General features: G+C 52.5%; 4 protein-coding genes across 4 annotated transcripts; all 4 read left to right on the top strand.

The window, feature by feature from the left end:
* Nucleotides 1-2102: 2102 nt before the first annotated feature.
* Nucleotides 2103-4500, top strand: A1O3_09523 (ubiquitin thiolesterase; the record flags this gene model as incomplete). Its single annotated transcript, XM_007739617.1, has 4 exons — nucleotides 2103-2135; nucleotides 2247-2387; nucleotides 2447-2460; nucleotides 2508-4500. 4 exons carry the CDS (start codon nucleotides 2103-2105, stop codon nucleotides 4498-4500), a joined length of 2181 nt encoding a protein of 726 aa, XP_007737807.1.
* A 2013-nt stretch (nucleotides 4501-6513) lies between these two features.
* On the top strand, nucleotides 6514-7114 carry A1O3_09522 (uncharacterized protein; the record flags this gene model as incomplete). The annotated part of the gene is made up of 2 exons (XM_007739616.1): nucleotides 6514-6915; nucleotides 6971-7114. The coding sequence occupies 2 exons, from the start codon at nucleotides 6514-6516 to the stop codon at nucleotides 7112-7114; spliced, it is 546 nt and encodes a 181-aa protein (XP_007737806.1).
* An 840-nt stretch (nucleotides 7115-7954) lies between these two features.
* On the top strand, nucleotides 7955-11336 carry A1O3_09521 (uncharacterized protein; the record flags this gene model as incomplete). The annotated part of the gene is made up of 3 exons (XM_007739615.1): nucleotides 7955-8954; nucleotides 9007-9341; nucleotides 9549-11336. 3 exons carry the CDS (start codon nucleotides 7955-7957, stop codon nucleotides 11334-11336), a joined length of 3123 nt encoding a protein of 1040 aa, XP_007737805.1.
* Nucleotides 11337-11950: 614 nt separating this feature from the next.
* A1O3_09520 (uncharacterized protein) lies at nucleotides 11951-15223 on the top strand (the record flags this gene model as incomplete). The annotated part of the gene is made up of 5 exons (XM_007739614.1): nucleotides 11951-11966; nucleotides 12028-12170; nucleotides 12292-13601; nucleotides 14123-14701; nucleotides 14752-15223. The coding sequence occupies 5 exons, from the start codon at nucleotides 11951-11953 to the stop codon at nucleotides 15221-15223; spliced, it is 2520 nt and encodes an 839-aa protein (XP_007737804.1).
* Nucleotides 15224-16135: the final 912 nt, after the last annotated feature.

The following is a 16135-nucleotide window of genomic DNA, read 5'->3' as shown; positions in this document are numbered from 1 at the left end:
TATTCACTAATAAATAGGCCCTACAAGCGCTGGCTCGAAGAGAAGATGACACCTTGGTCATTTAAATACCCCGAAGATCTTTACGCACGTGGCCAGGTACTCAGTACACAAAGACCTCTTGTAGACAGGGAGTTGGAAAGGTCGAGTCACATCAGACTAGAGGTACGGCTCGATGTAGGGGTATCTTTTCCGCAACAGGGTCAGTGTGTATGCTTCCACCGGTAACTTTGGCCAATGCGAAGCGCAAGAGTTCCGCCATAGTACGGGCAAATAATGCCAAATGTATGGGGACGGATCGTACTAGATCGGGCTATCCCCGAAGTTCGGCGAGAAATGAGGTCTTGCGGCGCAGCGGGAGGGTCGCTTGCTGCAGTGTGGTAGCTGCGGATTCTGTGAATTCACCCACAAGCTACGCCTGGAATGGGGATTGACTGACTGCGTCCGAGATCCGGGCTTGAGTCTCAGAGACTGTCTGCCACGTGGAGGAATGAATCTACGAAGAACTTGGGCCAACACATTCCTCAAACAACGAACTCATGAATCACAGTTAGATTACAAGTACATCAGAGAGAGATGGTTCGAAGATGGTTGTGCCAACCAGCACATTACCTACACACCACCTACACACCACCTACACACTACCTACCGTGCCTCAGGCAAAATGACCTAACACTGAACAGCAAGGTGGCTGAGGGGTTGAAAGTTGCCCAGACACGGGAAGCAGCTGGCTACTGTGAGGTGACCTGTGCTCTCTGGGCCTTGCATCCTCGGGTTTAACCAATGGTAGGCAGATTGGAGCCTCCTAGGCCCTTATAAGAGAACGTTTTTAGGGATACATAGTGGCTCGGTGGGAATGTGGTCGGCTAGACAGTAGATGGGGTTGAGGGCTAAGGCATGGGCAAACTGATGCCTGCAGCTGGTTGGTTACCAGGAGTACTATAGGTCTGTATAGAGGCGGGCTCTTGATTAGCCCGGGGCCTTGGCCCTTAGGCTCTACCTACTCATCCACCTTTTCAACCGTTCAATGTTGCGTGGCCTGCTCAAAACATTTCTTCGCTCTGTGGCCTAGGCCAGCCCTTGATTCCATTGCAGCAAAGTGAGAAGGCCCCCATGATAGTGGGAGATGCAGTATCTATCCCGACGACAGGTTTGGGACAGAAATTGGAGAGAGGCTAGATTGTCGGTTTCAGGCACACGCGCTGCTGCTACTTTGTAGACGCGCGTGGCTCCGACCACCTCCGGAGTAACCCCGGGGTTTAGGGCTCCTGGGACCGTTGTCTGCAGTGCCATTTAAGCTCGATGGAGGAGGCAAGGATAGGGGGAGTTCGGGGAGGATCTGGGGCCCCTTAGAGCCGTTCCCTTGACTGAACACAGCGCATTATCATTATTGCAGGCAGGGAGAGAAAGAAGACAAACCGCTGAAGCGTCAACGTAATGTACTCCATAAGGTTACCCTGATACTCGCTCGGGTCAGATTTAGCCGATCCACCTACGACAACTTTATGAAGCTTGGGGTGGCCACTGGCCAGCGGCAGCGCCGAGAGGTCGATGGCAGGCACCTAGCAGGTACACCAAGGAGGTGGATGGTTTGTAATAATTAGCATGGCCGGAGTTTAGCATGGAGCATGGCTTACAGGGGTACACTCGTCGGACCGCTTCAAGCCCCCAAAGAGCCCAGGCTCCCTCCATGTGTCATTTGCTCGCACCACGCCTTCGGCGGGCCTCGCTTCTAGCTACCCCCCCGCCACAACCTCTGTGCTAGTACTCTGTAGGCTGCGAACTGCGATACTGAACCACGGCGCCATCCACCAGCCGCCGCCGCAGCAGTACCGATTGCTACTCCTGCTAGACTGCCACTGCCACTGCAACTGCAACTGCAACTACAACTTCACCTACAACTACCACCTTGCATCTTGGGCCTGACCTCCGACCGCTGATGACCACGATCACCGTACCGCTGCCGCACACGACGTCCATTCACCCTCTGTAGTGCCCTCTCTCCGTCAAACTTGGTCTTTCTCGCTCCTCCCCCAATGCGTCCTGCTCGGACCTGATCGCACCTGCCCATGCCCTCGGGTTGTTACAGATGAGGCGCCTCGACCATGACTTCCTTCTTTGGGAAACTGAAGAGCCAGGTACGTGTGGCACACTTGTCCATCCAACTTTACCAAGAGACCATCTCTGCAAAGTTGGCGCACACTCTCCAGCTTGGTTGACGATGGTGGTACTGATTCTGTCTACTCTAGAATGCTACCAGTCCGGCAGTGGGCACAACTCCCACAAAGAAAGACCCCAATGCGCCAATACCCACCCCTCTCGAGCGCATGCTCATGAATGCCGGTCCAGTTCGCAATGATGGAAGCGATAAGTTCTTTGGCATGGAAAATGTATGACCCTGTTCTGATCCCGGCCCATCGAGGCTTTGGCTGACTGAACAAATATGTAGTTCGGGAATACTTGGTCAGTGCCCAACCAGCAGTGCACCTACCCGAGTCTAACATCCGCAGTTACTGCAATTCCATCTTACAGTGTCTTTACTACTCTGTCCCTTTCCGAGACCATGTTCTCTCCTACCCTAGACGGTCATCCCCAGAGTCCATCGCTCACGCCCAGACTCACGCTCCCCCTCGCATACCACCGAATCAACAGAATGGCGCAGCGAAAAAACCCCCTAATCCCTCTTCTGCGCGAAATGCCGGAACACCCCCTCAACAGCAAAAGCCGGAGGACAAGGACTCGCCAGAATACAAGAAGAAGCAAGCACTGTTGGCCGGACCCATACTGAATATGAGCTATGAGAACTCGCAGGAATATGAGATGCCAGAGACTCTTTTTACCTCCTTGAAGGATCTCTTCGAGGCGGTGGTCGTCAACCAGTCGAGATTGGGCGTTATCAGTCCAAGCAGGTTCCTAGAAACTCTACGCAAGGAGAATGAGATGTTCAGGTCTGCCATGCACCAAGACGCGCATGAGTTCCTTAACCTCCTCCTAAACACTGTACTGGAGAACATCGAGGATCACGACAGAAAACTGGTCGCTCAGAAAAAGGCTGAACCGCCTCCGCCCATGGCAGAAGAAGTCACGGACATTTCCTTGACAGAGTCAGGAACTGTCTCTTTTCCTCCCATTCTACCCACACCGACAGCGACATCTCCTACACGCTGGCTGCATGAACTTTTCGAAGGGACTCTTACATCCGAAACCCGCTGTTTAACCTGCGAGAACGTCTCACAGCGTGACGAACCTTTCCTCGACTTGTCTGTCGACTTGGAGCAACATTCGTCCGTTACTGCATGTCTACGCAGATTTTCAGAAGAGGAGATGCTATGTGAACGAAACAAATTCCACTGCGATAATTGTGGTGGCCTTCAAGAGGCCGAAAAGCGCATGAAAATTAAGAGGCTGCCAAAGATATTAGCACTCCACCTGAAACGGTTCAAGTATACGGAGGACTTACAACGACTGCAGAAACTATTTCACAAAGTGGTATATCCATATCATTTGAGGCTTTTCAATACCACAGATGATGCAGAAGACCCCGACCGGCTCTACGAGCTGTACGCGGTAGTTGTTCACATTGGAGGTGGACCATACCATGGCCATTATGTGGCTGTAATCAAAACTCAGGATCGCGGCTGGCTGCTTTTCGACGATGAGATGGTGGAACCCGTCGATAAGAATTTTGTCCGTAATTTCTTTGGAGATCGACCAGGGCTCGCTTGTGCATACGTACTCTTCTATCAAGAGACCACATTCGAAGCCGTTCAAAAGGAACAAAGAATGGAAGGCAAAAGAAGGGCCTCTCAGGATCTCACTTCTGGCTTGGGCGTCCTTCCCAGGCAGTCGGGAGAACTTCACCAAGTCCAGACCGTAACCCCATTTGGCTCTCCAGGTTCACCTTCAGATGCTGTGCAATATCCAGCACTCGACCATGCTATGACAGCACCTCCTCAATTCAAGACAAATGGGCATGTTGACTCGCCGCAGTCCCCTCCTCTCTCTGCGATCCGACCAACGAGCACTGCTATCCAAAGCAAAAAAGACAAGGCCAAGGAAGAAAAAGCACAAGAGAAGGCGCGTAAGGCCACAGAAAAGCAAGCCGAGAAGGAGAGACTGGAATTCGAGAAGCATCGACGAAAAGAGCTGGCCTCCAAACTGACGGATGCTCACAAAAGGCAAGAGGCCGAACTCAAGGCTGCATTGGAAGCAAGCAAGGCTTCTAAAGCAGAAGAGGACAAGCGGCATGTTCTTGAAAGAATTCAAACGTCCCATCCTAACGGCAGCGGAAGCGGTTCGTCTGGGTTCGATCGATTCAGGCGCACAAAGAGCTTGCGATTTGGATCTTCGAACAAAAAGGAGAAGCCACAATTGAATTCGTCCGAGGAGGACATTGCTACCCCGACAGCGGATACAGTTACTCCAGAAAAAGAAAAGGACAAGGAGAAAGAGAAGAAAAATCGATTTAGCATTCGGAAGAAGTCCTTTGGCATGTTGTCTTAACGCGGTAATTGTTTGGAGAGTTGTTTTTTAACACATTGCACATATAGCCTTGGGCTGCACATGTCATTATGATGGGAACGAAGCGGCAACGCCTTCAACTCTGATGCCTGCAGATTTCTGGTTGTACACGCCGCATATAAAAGAAACATTGAAAGATTTCGGCCTAGAATTCGGTCGTCTGCAACTGAGATATTGCTCGACCCTGCTCCTGCTGACACTTCCACCGTTAGATATACGTCCCTGCACTTCCGATTTGAAGGCAGAGACGATAGCATCTCAATTGGCGGCGGGTCATTCCAATTGTGCGCCGAAACTCGGGACCGCGCGTGTCGCACAAAGACGATATACTAGACGACGATCCTCCCTTTCTGGCCTTCGAATTGAGGCATCCACCATGGGCCCGTCAGGGAGCAATAATTCGAAGCCACTGTTCTGATTGAAGTCTCTGGACTGTCCGCAGTGGTGGCGCGACTGCGATATGGGCCCATGGTCTGGCATAGGCCTGGGTGGTGGTAGACCGGTCCACCCCGGGCAGTTCGGTTGGTACGACGTCGACGCTCAGGATACGAAGCTTTGCGACACAAAGTTACATCATGTATCCTCATATCCCTGGCAGGAATTGCTCAACATGATGTAGACTATGCTTCTGGATGTGATCCGTTCCTCTCGACACATGTTATCCAAGCATCAGTTCGTAAATGATGATCATCGAATTGACCAAGATCAAAGGTACTGCGGTTTTCCCCAATAGTCAGTTTCCATCAACACAGATACATATTAAGATGAGTAGCTTCAACGCATCGACCGAACGAACCTCGACATAAGGTCCTGATGCTTGAAATCAGATTTATTGCTTTACTGCGAAGGCTTTCTGGATCTTGAGCAGGGGTACCGAATGCCACGCCGCCTGAGGGGTCGTTCAGCTGGGCTTTGCCCCAACCAACTGGAAGGTGTGCTTATTAGTATGCGTCCTCATGAAATTGTGCAGAACTCATGAAACGAGCGGACGGGTCGGGCATGTATGGGAGGTGGGATCGTGAGTAGGGTTGATGGACATACTTCGAGCAAGGAACCGGTCTTCGGAGAGGATCGCCACGGCGTTGAGGAGGAGGCAGCTGGCTAGTAGAGAGCAAGAATGTCAGTGGCCTGGGCCCAAGCGCATCTCATACGGGATGGAGAGGGTGTTGTCTTGAGTCAACGTTGGTGTTGATCGGAGCTCGCTCACCGTAAATGAACGGGCCGAAGCCGAAGAGACTGAACATTCTGTTGTTGGAACCGAAAGCAAGGGTGGCGGCCTAGGCGACGTGGACAGTAGCGTTTGGCAGCGGCCGACTGTCACTGTCGGGCAGATGTAATGCGCAGATGGCTCAAAGGATGCATCGGATGGAGGGTCTGCTTGGTATAGACGAACATGTCAAGACAATCTACGGGAGAGTGTTCGAGGCCAGATGAGCACATTTATACTGCGGAGGAAAATGCAAGCCACGCAGTTCTTACCTCAGGCCACCAGCTCCCTACCTACCTACTCAGCGCATCCTTCATGTAGCTGAAGGACGACCTTGGTCACTTCGGTAGAACACGCAGTGCTCTGTTGATTATCCGCCGGGCTTATGACCGCAGGCTCTTTTGCTTACAGAAACCCAACTAGGAAATATCACGGATTTCGGGATGATGCCCAGCCTGTGCAAAGTCCGAGTCTGGTTAGCAAGACAGGCTGTCGATAGTGGGACTCGAAGACGTCCTTGCACACTCGTCCATTCCCTCTCACGTTGTGTTCAGGAATAGACTTTAGATTGGACAATGCAACGTCCGGAAGGCCGTCCTAACCGAATCATCCTGAGCCGAGGGGATGGATTCAAACCACAGGGCACGACGTTGTGTCGCTTTCCTGCGCTAGACTGCGTGGCCACAATGGGCTGATGGATATAAAATGCGGACAACCTTTTTTCTCGTTTGTCCATCTTTTTCTCCATCGACCAGCACTCCTGAACCAGTCCGTGGCTTGAAAGCATCATGGCAGAAAGAGTTGAGAACGTGACCAGCCTTCCCCCCTGCAAGAGACATATAACGACACACGATGCCGCTGGAAAAAGTGTGTATTATGGCGTCTCGCCCCCACAACAGTACGCACTTGTTGGTGATGGTGGACTGGCCAGGTCGTACTCGGTGGCTCTTGTGCCGGCGAAGTTGGCTAGCGACGAGGATTTGAAGGGATATTTGAGCGCAGATGGGATTACAAGCTGGACACAATCATCGATCGTCACACCAGCTGGAGCGAACCTCCTCGTTGTGGACTTGGCTCCTGGAGCGAGTACCCATATGCACCGGACTGTGTCGATTGACTTTTCAATTTGCACTGTCGGTGAGATTGATCATGAACTCGATAGTGGACAGGTCGTGCGACTGAGGCCCGGGGTAAGTCCATCATATGTCGCTGGGTGATGTTCGTGCTTGCTGACTCGGCCTGCAGGATCATATCGTTCAACGCGGTACCATGCATCGCTGGATCAATGTCTCTCTGACAGAGCCTGCGCGTTTCGTCGCCGTCACTCTTTCCTGCGAACCATTCGACGTCGCCGGTGAACAGTTGAAGGAGGTCCATCTTCTCCACTAGCTGCTGGAGAAGGAATATGTGCCGGTATCATCTACTACTGAGATAGCCAGTCCTCGGATTGACCGAGATCAATGTCTTGCCTAATAATCTGATCACGATTCTGCCTCACCCGTCACCTGCCTTCACTTTTCCCGCACACCCACACACCCACACGCACCCCTGGCAGTCAAAAATTCGTCCGGCCAAAAACCAAAAACTTTTTCCTACAAACCCCAAGTTGAACATGGGGGTTGTAGGGAAGTGAAAACCATGGTGAAATGGTTTTTTTCGTTGAATAGGAAACGTACCCGGTGAATCTGGGCTGGAAATGTACGCAGAACCGATTGTTCGGGCCATGCCTCTACACCATCATCCTAACTGAGCCATCGTCCCCGGGAAGGGGGTCAGACAACTTGCCAGTTGGGGCAGACCTGAGGTGCGACTGAGCAAAATTCTAGTACTCCAAAATATATGTTGACCTTTTTCGGGCTGTGTTGACCATGACCCCCCCAACGCAGTGAAACAACGTAATCTTCCTTCTTCCACCAATTTCTAGTGCTCGTAGGCAAAGGCACTTCTCTCCTCGTATACCGGTTGATAGCATCTCACTCATCGAGAGTGCGCGCCTCGAGGCAAGTGCAAGGTGAGGCCGGAAGCGGAAGTTCTAGTACCGCTGCTTTAAGAATAACTCTCGTTCCGATTGGCTGGGCTCCCTCGCCGATAGGGCAGCGTCTGCCTCTTTCCCAATAAAGGGTCCAACTGCGAGTCAGGCACAAGGCTCCGTCCGTACCTTAAAACTACACTCAAGCATTTTCATCTACAGTTTTGCCAGAGAACACCTTCTAAACATGGCTAGCAGACATGGAGGAACTCATCAGACCTGTGACCGTCGCCCGCAAGGTGCAGAGTAGCATCGAGAAGTTCGAGAACCTTTCCCTGGGAGATGCTCCGGCTTCGAGGCCGGCGAGCAATAAATCAAGGATATCCGTACTTGATGACAATTCCGTCACCGAAGTGCAAAGCGAACCATTCACTATCCGGCCATCATTAGCGTCATCTCAAAGTTCCATCTCAGCACAGTCGAACCTCAGAAAACACAAACGCCATGACTCAACAGCGTTTCTGCAAAAGTCATATTTGGACAAGAGCGCTTCGGCTTCGCTACCAGACGATGCGCGCGAAATTTTGAAAAGCCAGCCTGATCGGGAAGACCTTGCTGCCGTTCTACAATATCTCCAGTACGGTATTGATGGAAGACACGACTTCAATGTGCGAGTGCCTGGCCCTAAAGCCTCTCAGATTGTGAACGTTTTGGTTACCATCACCATTCCAGACCAGTGGTTGAACTTACGCCAGCCTAGCCTTGGCAAAAGCGATGCTCAACTCAAAAAGTCTCTTCTCAGCTGCCTCAATTGTGTCGCAGGACTAGGCGCGCTGCTTATGCAAATCAGACGGGTGTTTTCAACGACACCAAGCCACAAGAGTCCCTTGCTCGATGACTTAATCTCGGTCCTATCACTTATACTCTCGGGTAGCAAAGTACTGCAAGGGTTCCTATTGGATGCATTCAGCCTGTTTAAGACCGAAACGCAGCGTGGGGTTTTCTGGCAAGAGATAACCTCTACTTTGGCTGGCAGCAGGGTCCTCACAACAATGGCACACGTGCTTACATCACTGCGGGATTCTGAGGTCCAATATGAGACATGTGCTTGGCTGGGTGACGGACATCAGTACTCCAGGTGGCTTGCCAGGAATATCTCGACCGCTGCTATCGACCTACACAATTCCCACCGATCAGACAGCCAACATATGAATATGCTCTGTCAGGTGTTGAAACGTGGTCTGAGTCTTGGGTTTCGCGGTACAACCTATCCTTGATGCCCATGTCCGAACCTACACTAATTTAAGTCTAGATTCCCTTATCACTGAGCTTTACACCTCACTTCTCCTCGGCAAGCGCGCGTTATGGACAACGATGCACAACTTAGTGCAAGCACTGCCGGCGTACGACCAGACGGGCCTTTTCGACACCATACTCCGTGATCTCGGGCGCAGATTCCTCCAAAGTGGCACTGGGACCATACACTGCCGGCCCTCGTTGATGAGCCACTCTTCTTCAATCGGAGGAGTAGCAGCCATGATCAGGGGGCTAGTGCAGAGCAATGTCATCCTGGAAGTTCACGTCACACACTGGCTGACGAGCACAAACGGGGAATACGCTGGTCTCGGCCTCGAGACCAGAAGAGCCGTCATTGCAACCTTGGCCTCAAATCAAGGCAAGTGCCTTTCATTTACTTCGAGACGGGCTGCTAACACTTCTCAGACAAACTCCAGGAAGTCCTTGAAAAGAGCTTGGAACGCTTTGGGAATAAGTTACAAATTCAGCATGATCCAATTGCACAGCAGGAGTGTAAGTGAGCTCGGAGGTTCCTGGCGGACCCAATTTTTTGTTTAGAACCTGTGCTTACGTCTGCTCCCAACTGCAGCCATCGCTCAAACGATACTCCTCACTGTCGGCTACCTCACTCGTTTAGACCCTGAAAAGGTCAAGCAACTCTCCGCCTCCAGTGCCTTCCTACGTATGGTTTCTACCCGTCTCTCCGCATCCGTCCCCCGTGCAAGATTCTTGGGCATGATAGTGGCTGTCGCGACATCCAAACTCATAGACAAGGCTGAAAAGGGCATAAACTTTGGTGTCGAAGAGATGGAAGGCGAAGAAGCCCAATGGTGGCTGGGTCTTGTGCATATCCAAGACAATATTGGGAGCCTAGACGAGCTGCTGAAGACCGAATTACCGCCTGAGAAGACGGACGGCTCCCCGAGAACGACTCAACACGCTCGCCAGAAACGCGCCCCAGTCGCCCCAGTCGCCCCACTGCCTCAAAGCTCCAAGATCATTGCAATCGAAGAAATATCCGATAATGAAGTTACAGGCTCAGACGAAGACGACTCCAACCTGCGTCCTTACGCACGTCCGGATAGCGACCCGTCTGACTCAGATGACGATCCAACCCTCATCAACCGTAACAGACCTGCCGCCCCAGTCTATATCACATCACTTATCAAACAGCTAAATGCCACGGATGACCCGTCTACAGTGGAGCTTGCGCTCAAGACGGCTCCAACGTTGATTCGTCGGAAAGCCGGTTTCGGCGATGAATTGTCTTCCAATATCCTTCAACTGGCATCAACTCTTGTCAATCTCCAGGAAGGCATGTCAAAAGAGGAAATGCAGCACCTAAGGCTCAAGGCTCTAATTGCAGGCTTAGTCTCTAAGCCTGCAATCATGGCTCCTTGGGTTGCAGGCATGTATTTTGAAGGAGACCTTTCAATTTCGCAACGCGCCTCGTTGTTGACAGCCATAGGGCTAGGAGCACGGGAATTGGCGGGGATGGACGACGAGGTTGAGGAGCCTGCTGCTTCCGAGGAAGCGGGAGAGGCATCATTCCCTTCGAACAAACTCCCACCCCGTCTCGAGTCGACATATGCCACATCATCCGCCATTGATGCCCTCTCGTACACCCTCTCCTCTCGGACTCTGCAACCAATGGCCCTTGCAGCTGCCGACAAGCTTACCGGTCCCAACATATTGAAGATTCGAACCTTTTCATCACGCATGGTTGTGGCAGCGAAGGAAGCAGCAAAAGTCGAAGCCCGCTCAAAACGCATCCCGAAAGACCTCCACATATTGCTCGCTGAATGGATGTACCTGCCTCTTTGCTCACGACTGACGCTCTTGGTCTCGTCACTTTCCAGCAGCCCGTATCTCGCAAATTCTACACTCTTGCATCCCTCGCTGCTAAAACTGAACCTGCAGACCCTCATCGTCCTCATCTCGACAATAGGCCCGAACGCGCTCCAGCTGCCAACACTGACGCGCGAGTCTCTCCTGCTCCTCACCGCGCTTCATACAATCCCTTCACTGGTGCACGACCCAATCGTCCTCCCTCCGACCCTACATCTTCTGTTGACGCTTCTGGACTTGAACGTTGAAGCCGGCGCAACGGCTGAAGAGCGCCTAGTTACAGATTTCGGGTCCATGCTGGCCGAGCTCGTCTCCTGGGCTGCGGGACTGGGAGATCGCGTTTCAATCACAGAAGTCGATGCAGACCCGGGACTAGGGATGGCAATGCCGTGGCCAGTACTTGTTGCTGGTATACAGGTTAAATGGCAGGAAATTGGCCGGAAGTTCCAAGGGAGAATGCTGGGGTTGATGGCTGGTACGAATTTCGACACCTTTTAGAGGGAACACGGCGACATAATGGGGTGCTGGGCTATTAGGTTGTCTTCAATGGGAGCTACAACATGCCCATTCCCCCGCTTGCCCTTCAACTGAAGTCTTACACAAAGTATTCTCCCATTGGCTGCTGAAGACGTTTTGCAGTCTAACCACAAATGGTAAAGGACGGGAAGGCATCATACTGAATGCGCGCTGAGCGCCCAAGCCGGCGCCACCCCAGCCAGACCCGAGGGCACATACGAACCTCAAAGACGACTGGAGGTTCTAGAGAGCTCGCTAGGCTCCAAGTGGGGTTCAAAGAGTATCTCACGTCTAGTTTGGCCGATAGCGCACGCGCTGCGCATTATTACATGTAGTGATTGTACCAGCCATCACCGAAGCGTGAAAATTTCCCAGGCTGTTGGGAAATTCGAAGACCCGGCTCTTCCTACTAGTTCGTCGACGCGGTAGTCTAGGCTGGGCCAAGTGAGTTGGTCTTGCTGGCATACATCAGAGGGGTGTCCCAGCGCCGCTTCTTTTGCTCTCCAGTACTCGAACCACTTTCCGTACAGGATCGATTGCACAGAGACTCTGCTGCCTATATTGTCGCTAAGATAAAACCGTGTCAAACAGAAGCTATGTTGAACAGGCCTGGTGAGTTGCTCTGCAAAGGGATCAAAAGCCGAACCGAGGGATTGACCCTGCTCTCGACTAGGTAATAGGGATATCGCCGCTTCGGTTGTGCCGGATTATGCACAGCCTTGGGACAAAGAAGTCGAACGGCGGGTGGTTCGGAAGATCGATTTGGCACTGATTCCCTTGATGTTTGTTGGCTATGGCTTGGTGTACTATGACAAGGTGCGTCGGTTTTCCTGATTCATCGAGGCCGGAGAAAACCAGCTCCATGAGGCAGATGATCCAGCAGACAGCAAGTTCCAAGCAGCAGGCGGACGATGATGCTGATACTCACACCGTGCAGGCCATCTTGGGTGGTGCGGCTGTCTTTGGCATGGTGACAGACCTCGAGCTGAAGGTCGTGACGGATCCGACAACAACACCGCCCAAAGTCTCGACGACCCGCCTTAGTTGGGCGACCTCACTGTTCTATTTCGGCATGCTCGCTGGGGTGGGGCCTCTGACATACCTGTTCCAACGATTTCACGTAGGTCGCACCGTCGGTCTTGTGGTGATTGTATGGGGTGCTATTGCCATGTCAACAGCGGGTGTCACGACATACAAGGGACTATGGGCGCAGCGCTTCTTTCTGGGCTTCGCAGAGTCGGTCATTCCAACCGCCTTCATGGTCATCGTGAGCGGGTTCTATACCCAGGCTGAGCAGACGTGGCGACAATGTCTTTGGTATTCCGCGACTGGAGCATGGACCATCATCGGGGCTGCCATCAACTTTGGCTTTGCCCATATCACCGGAGGCGCTCTGAAGAGATGGCAGTATCTGTATCTCATGACCGGCGCACTGACGGCAGTATATGGATGTGTCTTCCTTTTCTTCCCCAACTCTCCGGCACAGGCATGGTGGTTCACCGAAGAAGAGAAGAGAGTAGCCGTTGAACGGCTACGTATGGGTCAACTAGGGGTTCGGTGCCAAAAGATCAAATGGTCGCAGTTCAAAGAGGCGCTCTTCGACTTGAAGGTCTGGATGATCGCCATCATGATGGGCGCGGCATATTCTGTCAATGGTGCCGTGTCTGGCTTCGGACCTCTCATCGTGTCGACCTTCGGCTGGTCTGCCTACGATTCATTGCTTTGGCAAATGCCCATGGGGGGAGTTTGCTTGGTGGGCATCCTGCTCGCCGGCTTCCTCAGTCTCAAGGTGCCGAACGTTCGACTGATCATGCTCATTGCGTGTTGCCTGCCTGTCATTGCTGGTTGCGCGATGATCTGGAAAAGCAGTTGGTATGAGCATGCTGGCACGCCCATCGCCGGCTACACAATCATTGGAACCTTTGCCCCCGTGACTAGTCTGATAGTCAGTATGGGCATGGCAAACGTGGCGGGCAACACAAAGAAGAGTTTTATGGCTGCTGCCACTTTTGTCCTGTACACGGTCGGAAACATCGCTTCGCCGTTCTTTATCGTGTACGAGACCGTCGGTGAGCATTACCCGCGGTTATGGGAGGGGATCATCGGATGCTATGTGCTGGTAATTGTCTTGGCCGTGGCGCTCTATTTCTTGCTCAAGACGGAAAATCAGCGGAGAGACCGAATGGCCTTGGACGAAAAGGAGGCAGAGCGTGTTGCGTTTGATGACTTGACAGACAAGGAGAACGTGTACTTTCGCTATGTTTACTGAAGTGTCGGAATCACCAGGAACTGAACTGCGCAAATGCGACGTGTCGGATGGCCTCAATGCATACACAGCCGAGTCGCATGCTGTCTGACCAGCATCTTATGTAGTGCTCTGCCTCGAGAGCTCGGCGCTGTAATACCTACCTGTGCCTACCTCTCCCACTACTCCGAGTCTGTCAGGTACCTACCTATGTAGATCTGACATTGACAGTAACGTGACTGGCGGACGAGGCTGCGGCCGCGCCAAGGTACTTTGACCATATGAGGCTAGAGCCTTTCCCTCGGCTGCCGGTGTCCCGTCCTCGAACTTTTTTCTTGAAGTGCAGGGTCTCAGTGATCGCGATACAGCTTCTTTACATCTCTGTTTTAATCAATCCATACATCGGCTTAGTTTCTCTTACCACTCTGCCGTTTATTCTAATCTGCTAGACTCTACCATACCGCTTGTCAAGATGTAAGTATCCTGCTTTCTGGGCCGAGGCGGCATGTCTGACAGATCCTAGGTTTGCCCTTCGCCGCTGTGCATCGCGCCTGCTCACTTCCCAGCCCGCCTCCCTTGTCTCTCCTTCGCGAACGTATATTTCAGTCAGCAATACTTCTGCACGGATAATTTCGAAGAGTCTCACACCCCAACCCCAACCCCAACCCCCACGGAGATGGGCATCCACCGAGAGCGACAAGGAGAGCAAGACTCCAGTTATCGCAGAATCTGCCAATCTAACAGAGGCCACCGAAGAAACACTCCCAGCTGCGGAAACCAACGAGAAGCTGGCAGCCGAACCTCGCGATGTTCCCAAAGACTCCCCCCCCGCTATCGCTGAGACTGCAAATGCGACAGAGGCCACCGAGGAGACACTTCCGGCCGCCGAGATCGGTGAAGGCCTGGCTGCTTCTTCCTCACCGACACAGGCTGCGTCTGGAGCCCCAGCGGGATGGAATGGATTGTTCGAGCGCAAGCCTACTCTCTATATTGGAAATCTGTTCTTCGATGTTACCGAGACCGACCTCGTCAAGGAATTTGCTCGATTTGGAACTGTGACGAGTTGCAAGATTGTCCGAGATCCGCGCGGCTTAAGCAAAGGGTTAGCTACATCCTCCCTTTAGCATTGGTAAGCATGCTGACACAATTTAGTTTTGGCTACGTTGATTTCTCAACACAAGAGGCTGCAGACGCGGCCCTGGAGGCTCTCAACCTGCAGCTGTTCGAGGGCCGTCGAATCACTGTCCAGTATGCCGCCCGCACCAGCGGCATCTTGGACAAGCACACTACTCCTCGCAAACCAATGAACGAACCGTCCAAGACACTTTTCATCGGCAACATGTCCTTCGAGATGACCGACCGTGACCTGAGCAACCTGTTCCGTGGTATCAGAAACGTCATCGATGTCAGGGTTGCGATCGATCGCCGTACCGGTCAGCCAAGAGGCTTCGCGCATGCCGACTTTGTCGACGTCAAAAGCGCCATGGAGGCTGCGAAGGTCTTGTCTGAGAAAGAGATCTACGGCCGGAGGCTACGAGTGGACTACTCTTTCAACTCTGCATCCAGGGCGCCGAAGAACGAGGCCCCTGCCAGCTCTGACGATGTCTTCCCGGAGACCCAGTAAGTGCTTGGCACTTTTTAGCAAGAGGCGGACTCCGGGTCAGCATTGACTGGGCATGACGGCAAAATACTTTTCTAGTGCCTTGCACCCCGTCACCGACACTGCCCGTTTTTGGTGATATTCACACCAGCTTCCTTCACACACTTACATCTACGCATGAGCGTTCATGGGGCCGGAAGCTCTCCTATAGGGTCTGTCGATTGAAACAGTGGAAAATGCGGTGGCGATCTTCGAATTGTTACGCCCGCGGCGTCGGAAGAAAGCCAGGAACCGCTGTTCATCTCATTTTATGTACATCAGTAAGTATCACTCGAGGTCCCTGTAGAGGGCACCAGCACAAAATTTGGTTCAGGGCCCGGTCCACCGCCGGCTTCTCTTCAAACTTAGTATCATGATCAGGAGAATTCTCGGTATGGATTTACACGTTGCCAGTGCAGACATTTTGTATTTCAGTTGGTTACGGCGCTGGAGGAAGAATGGCGGCAGGGGCATGTCCGGTCAGTGCCAGGGTGTACTACAAATCTCCAATCATGATGTATGACTGTATACATTATTACAGCAAGTTCTTCGGGCATTGGACTAGACAACCTGCTCTTGTCCGGTCTGCATCTCAGCGCGAGAGAAATAGAAATACAATTGCAAAGTGGGAGGGCTCATGCTGGAACGACAATATGGAGTATGCAGTAATACTAGTATCATCACCAACCGGGCGGCATCACATGGGACCACGTGATCTGTACTGTAATGTCATGGCCATTCCCCTCGGGCCTCCGGTAATATTATACGTAGCGGGCATTTTTGGGTCGCCTCCGCGCTTCGTCTTTGCATGATGGCGTTTGGCAGGACTGCCTCGGCTCCGCCCCCAGGCACCGCTGCTGACTTATTCCAACTGTCATAACTCTTTCTAACTGTCAA

This window comes from Capronia epimyces, assembly GCF_000585565.1.
Source record: "Capronia epimyces CBS 606.96 chromosome Unknown aczIQ-supercont1.9, whole genome shotgun sequence".
NCBI classification, from domain to species: Eukaryota; Fungi; Ascomycota; class Eurotiomycetes; order Chaetothyriales; family Herpotrichiellaceae; genus Capronia; species Capronia epimyces.
This window is presented reverse-complemented; position numbering and strand designations above follow the sequence as displayed.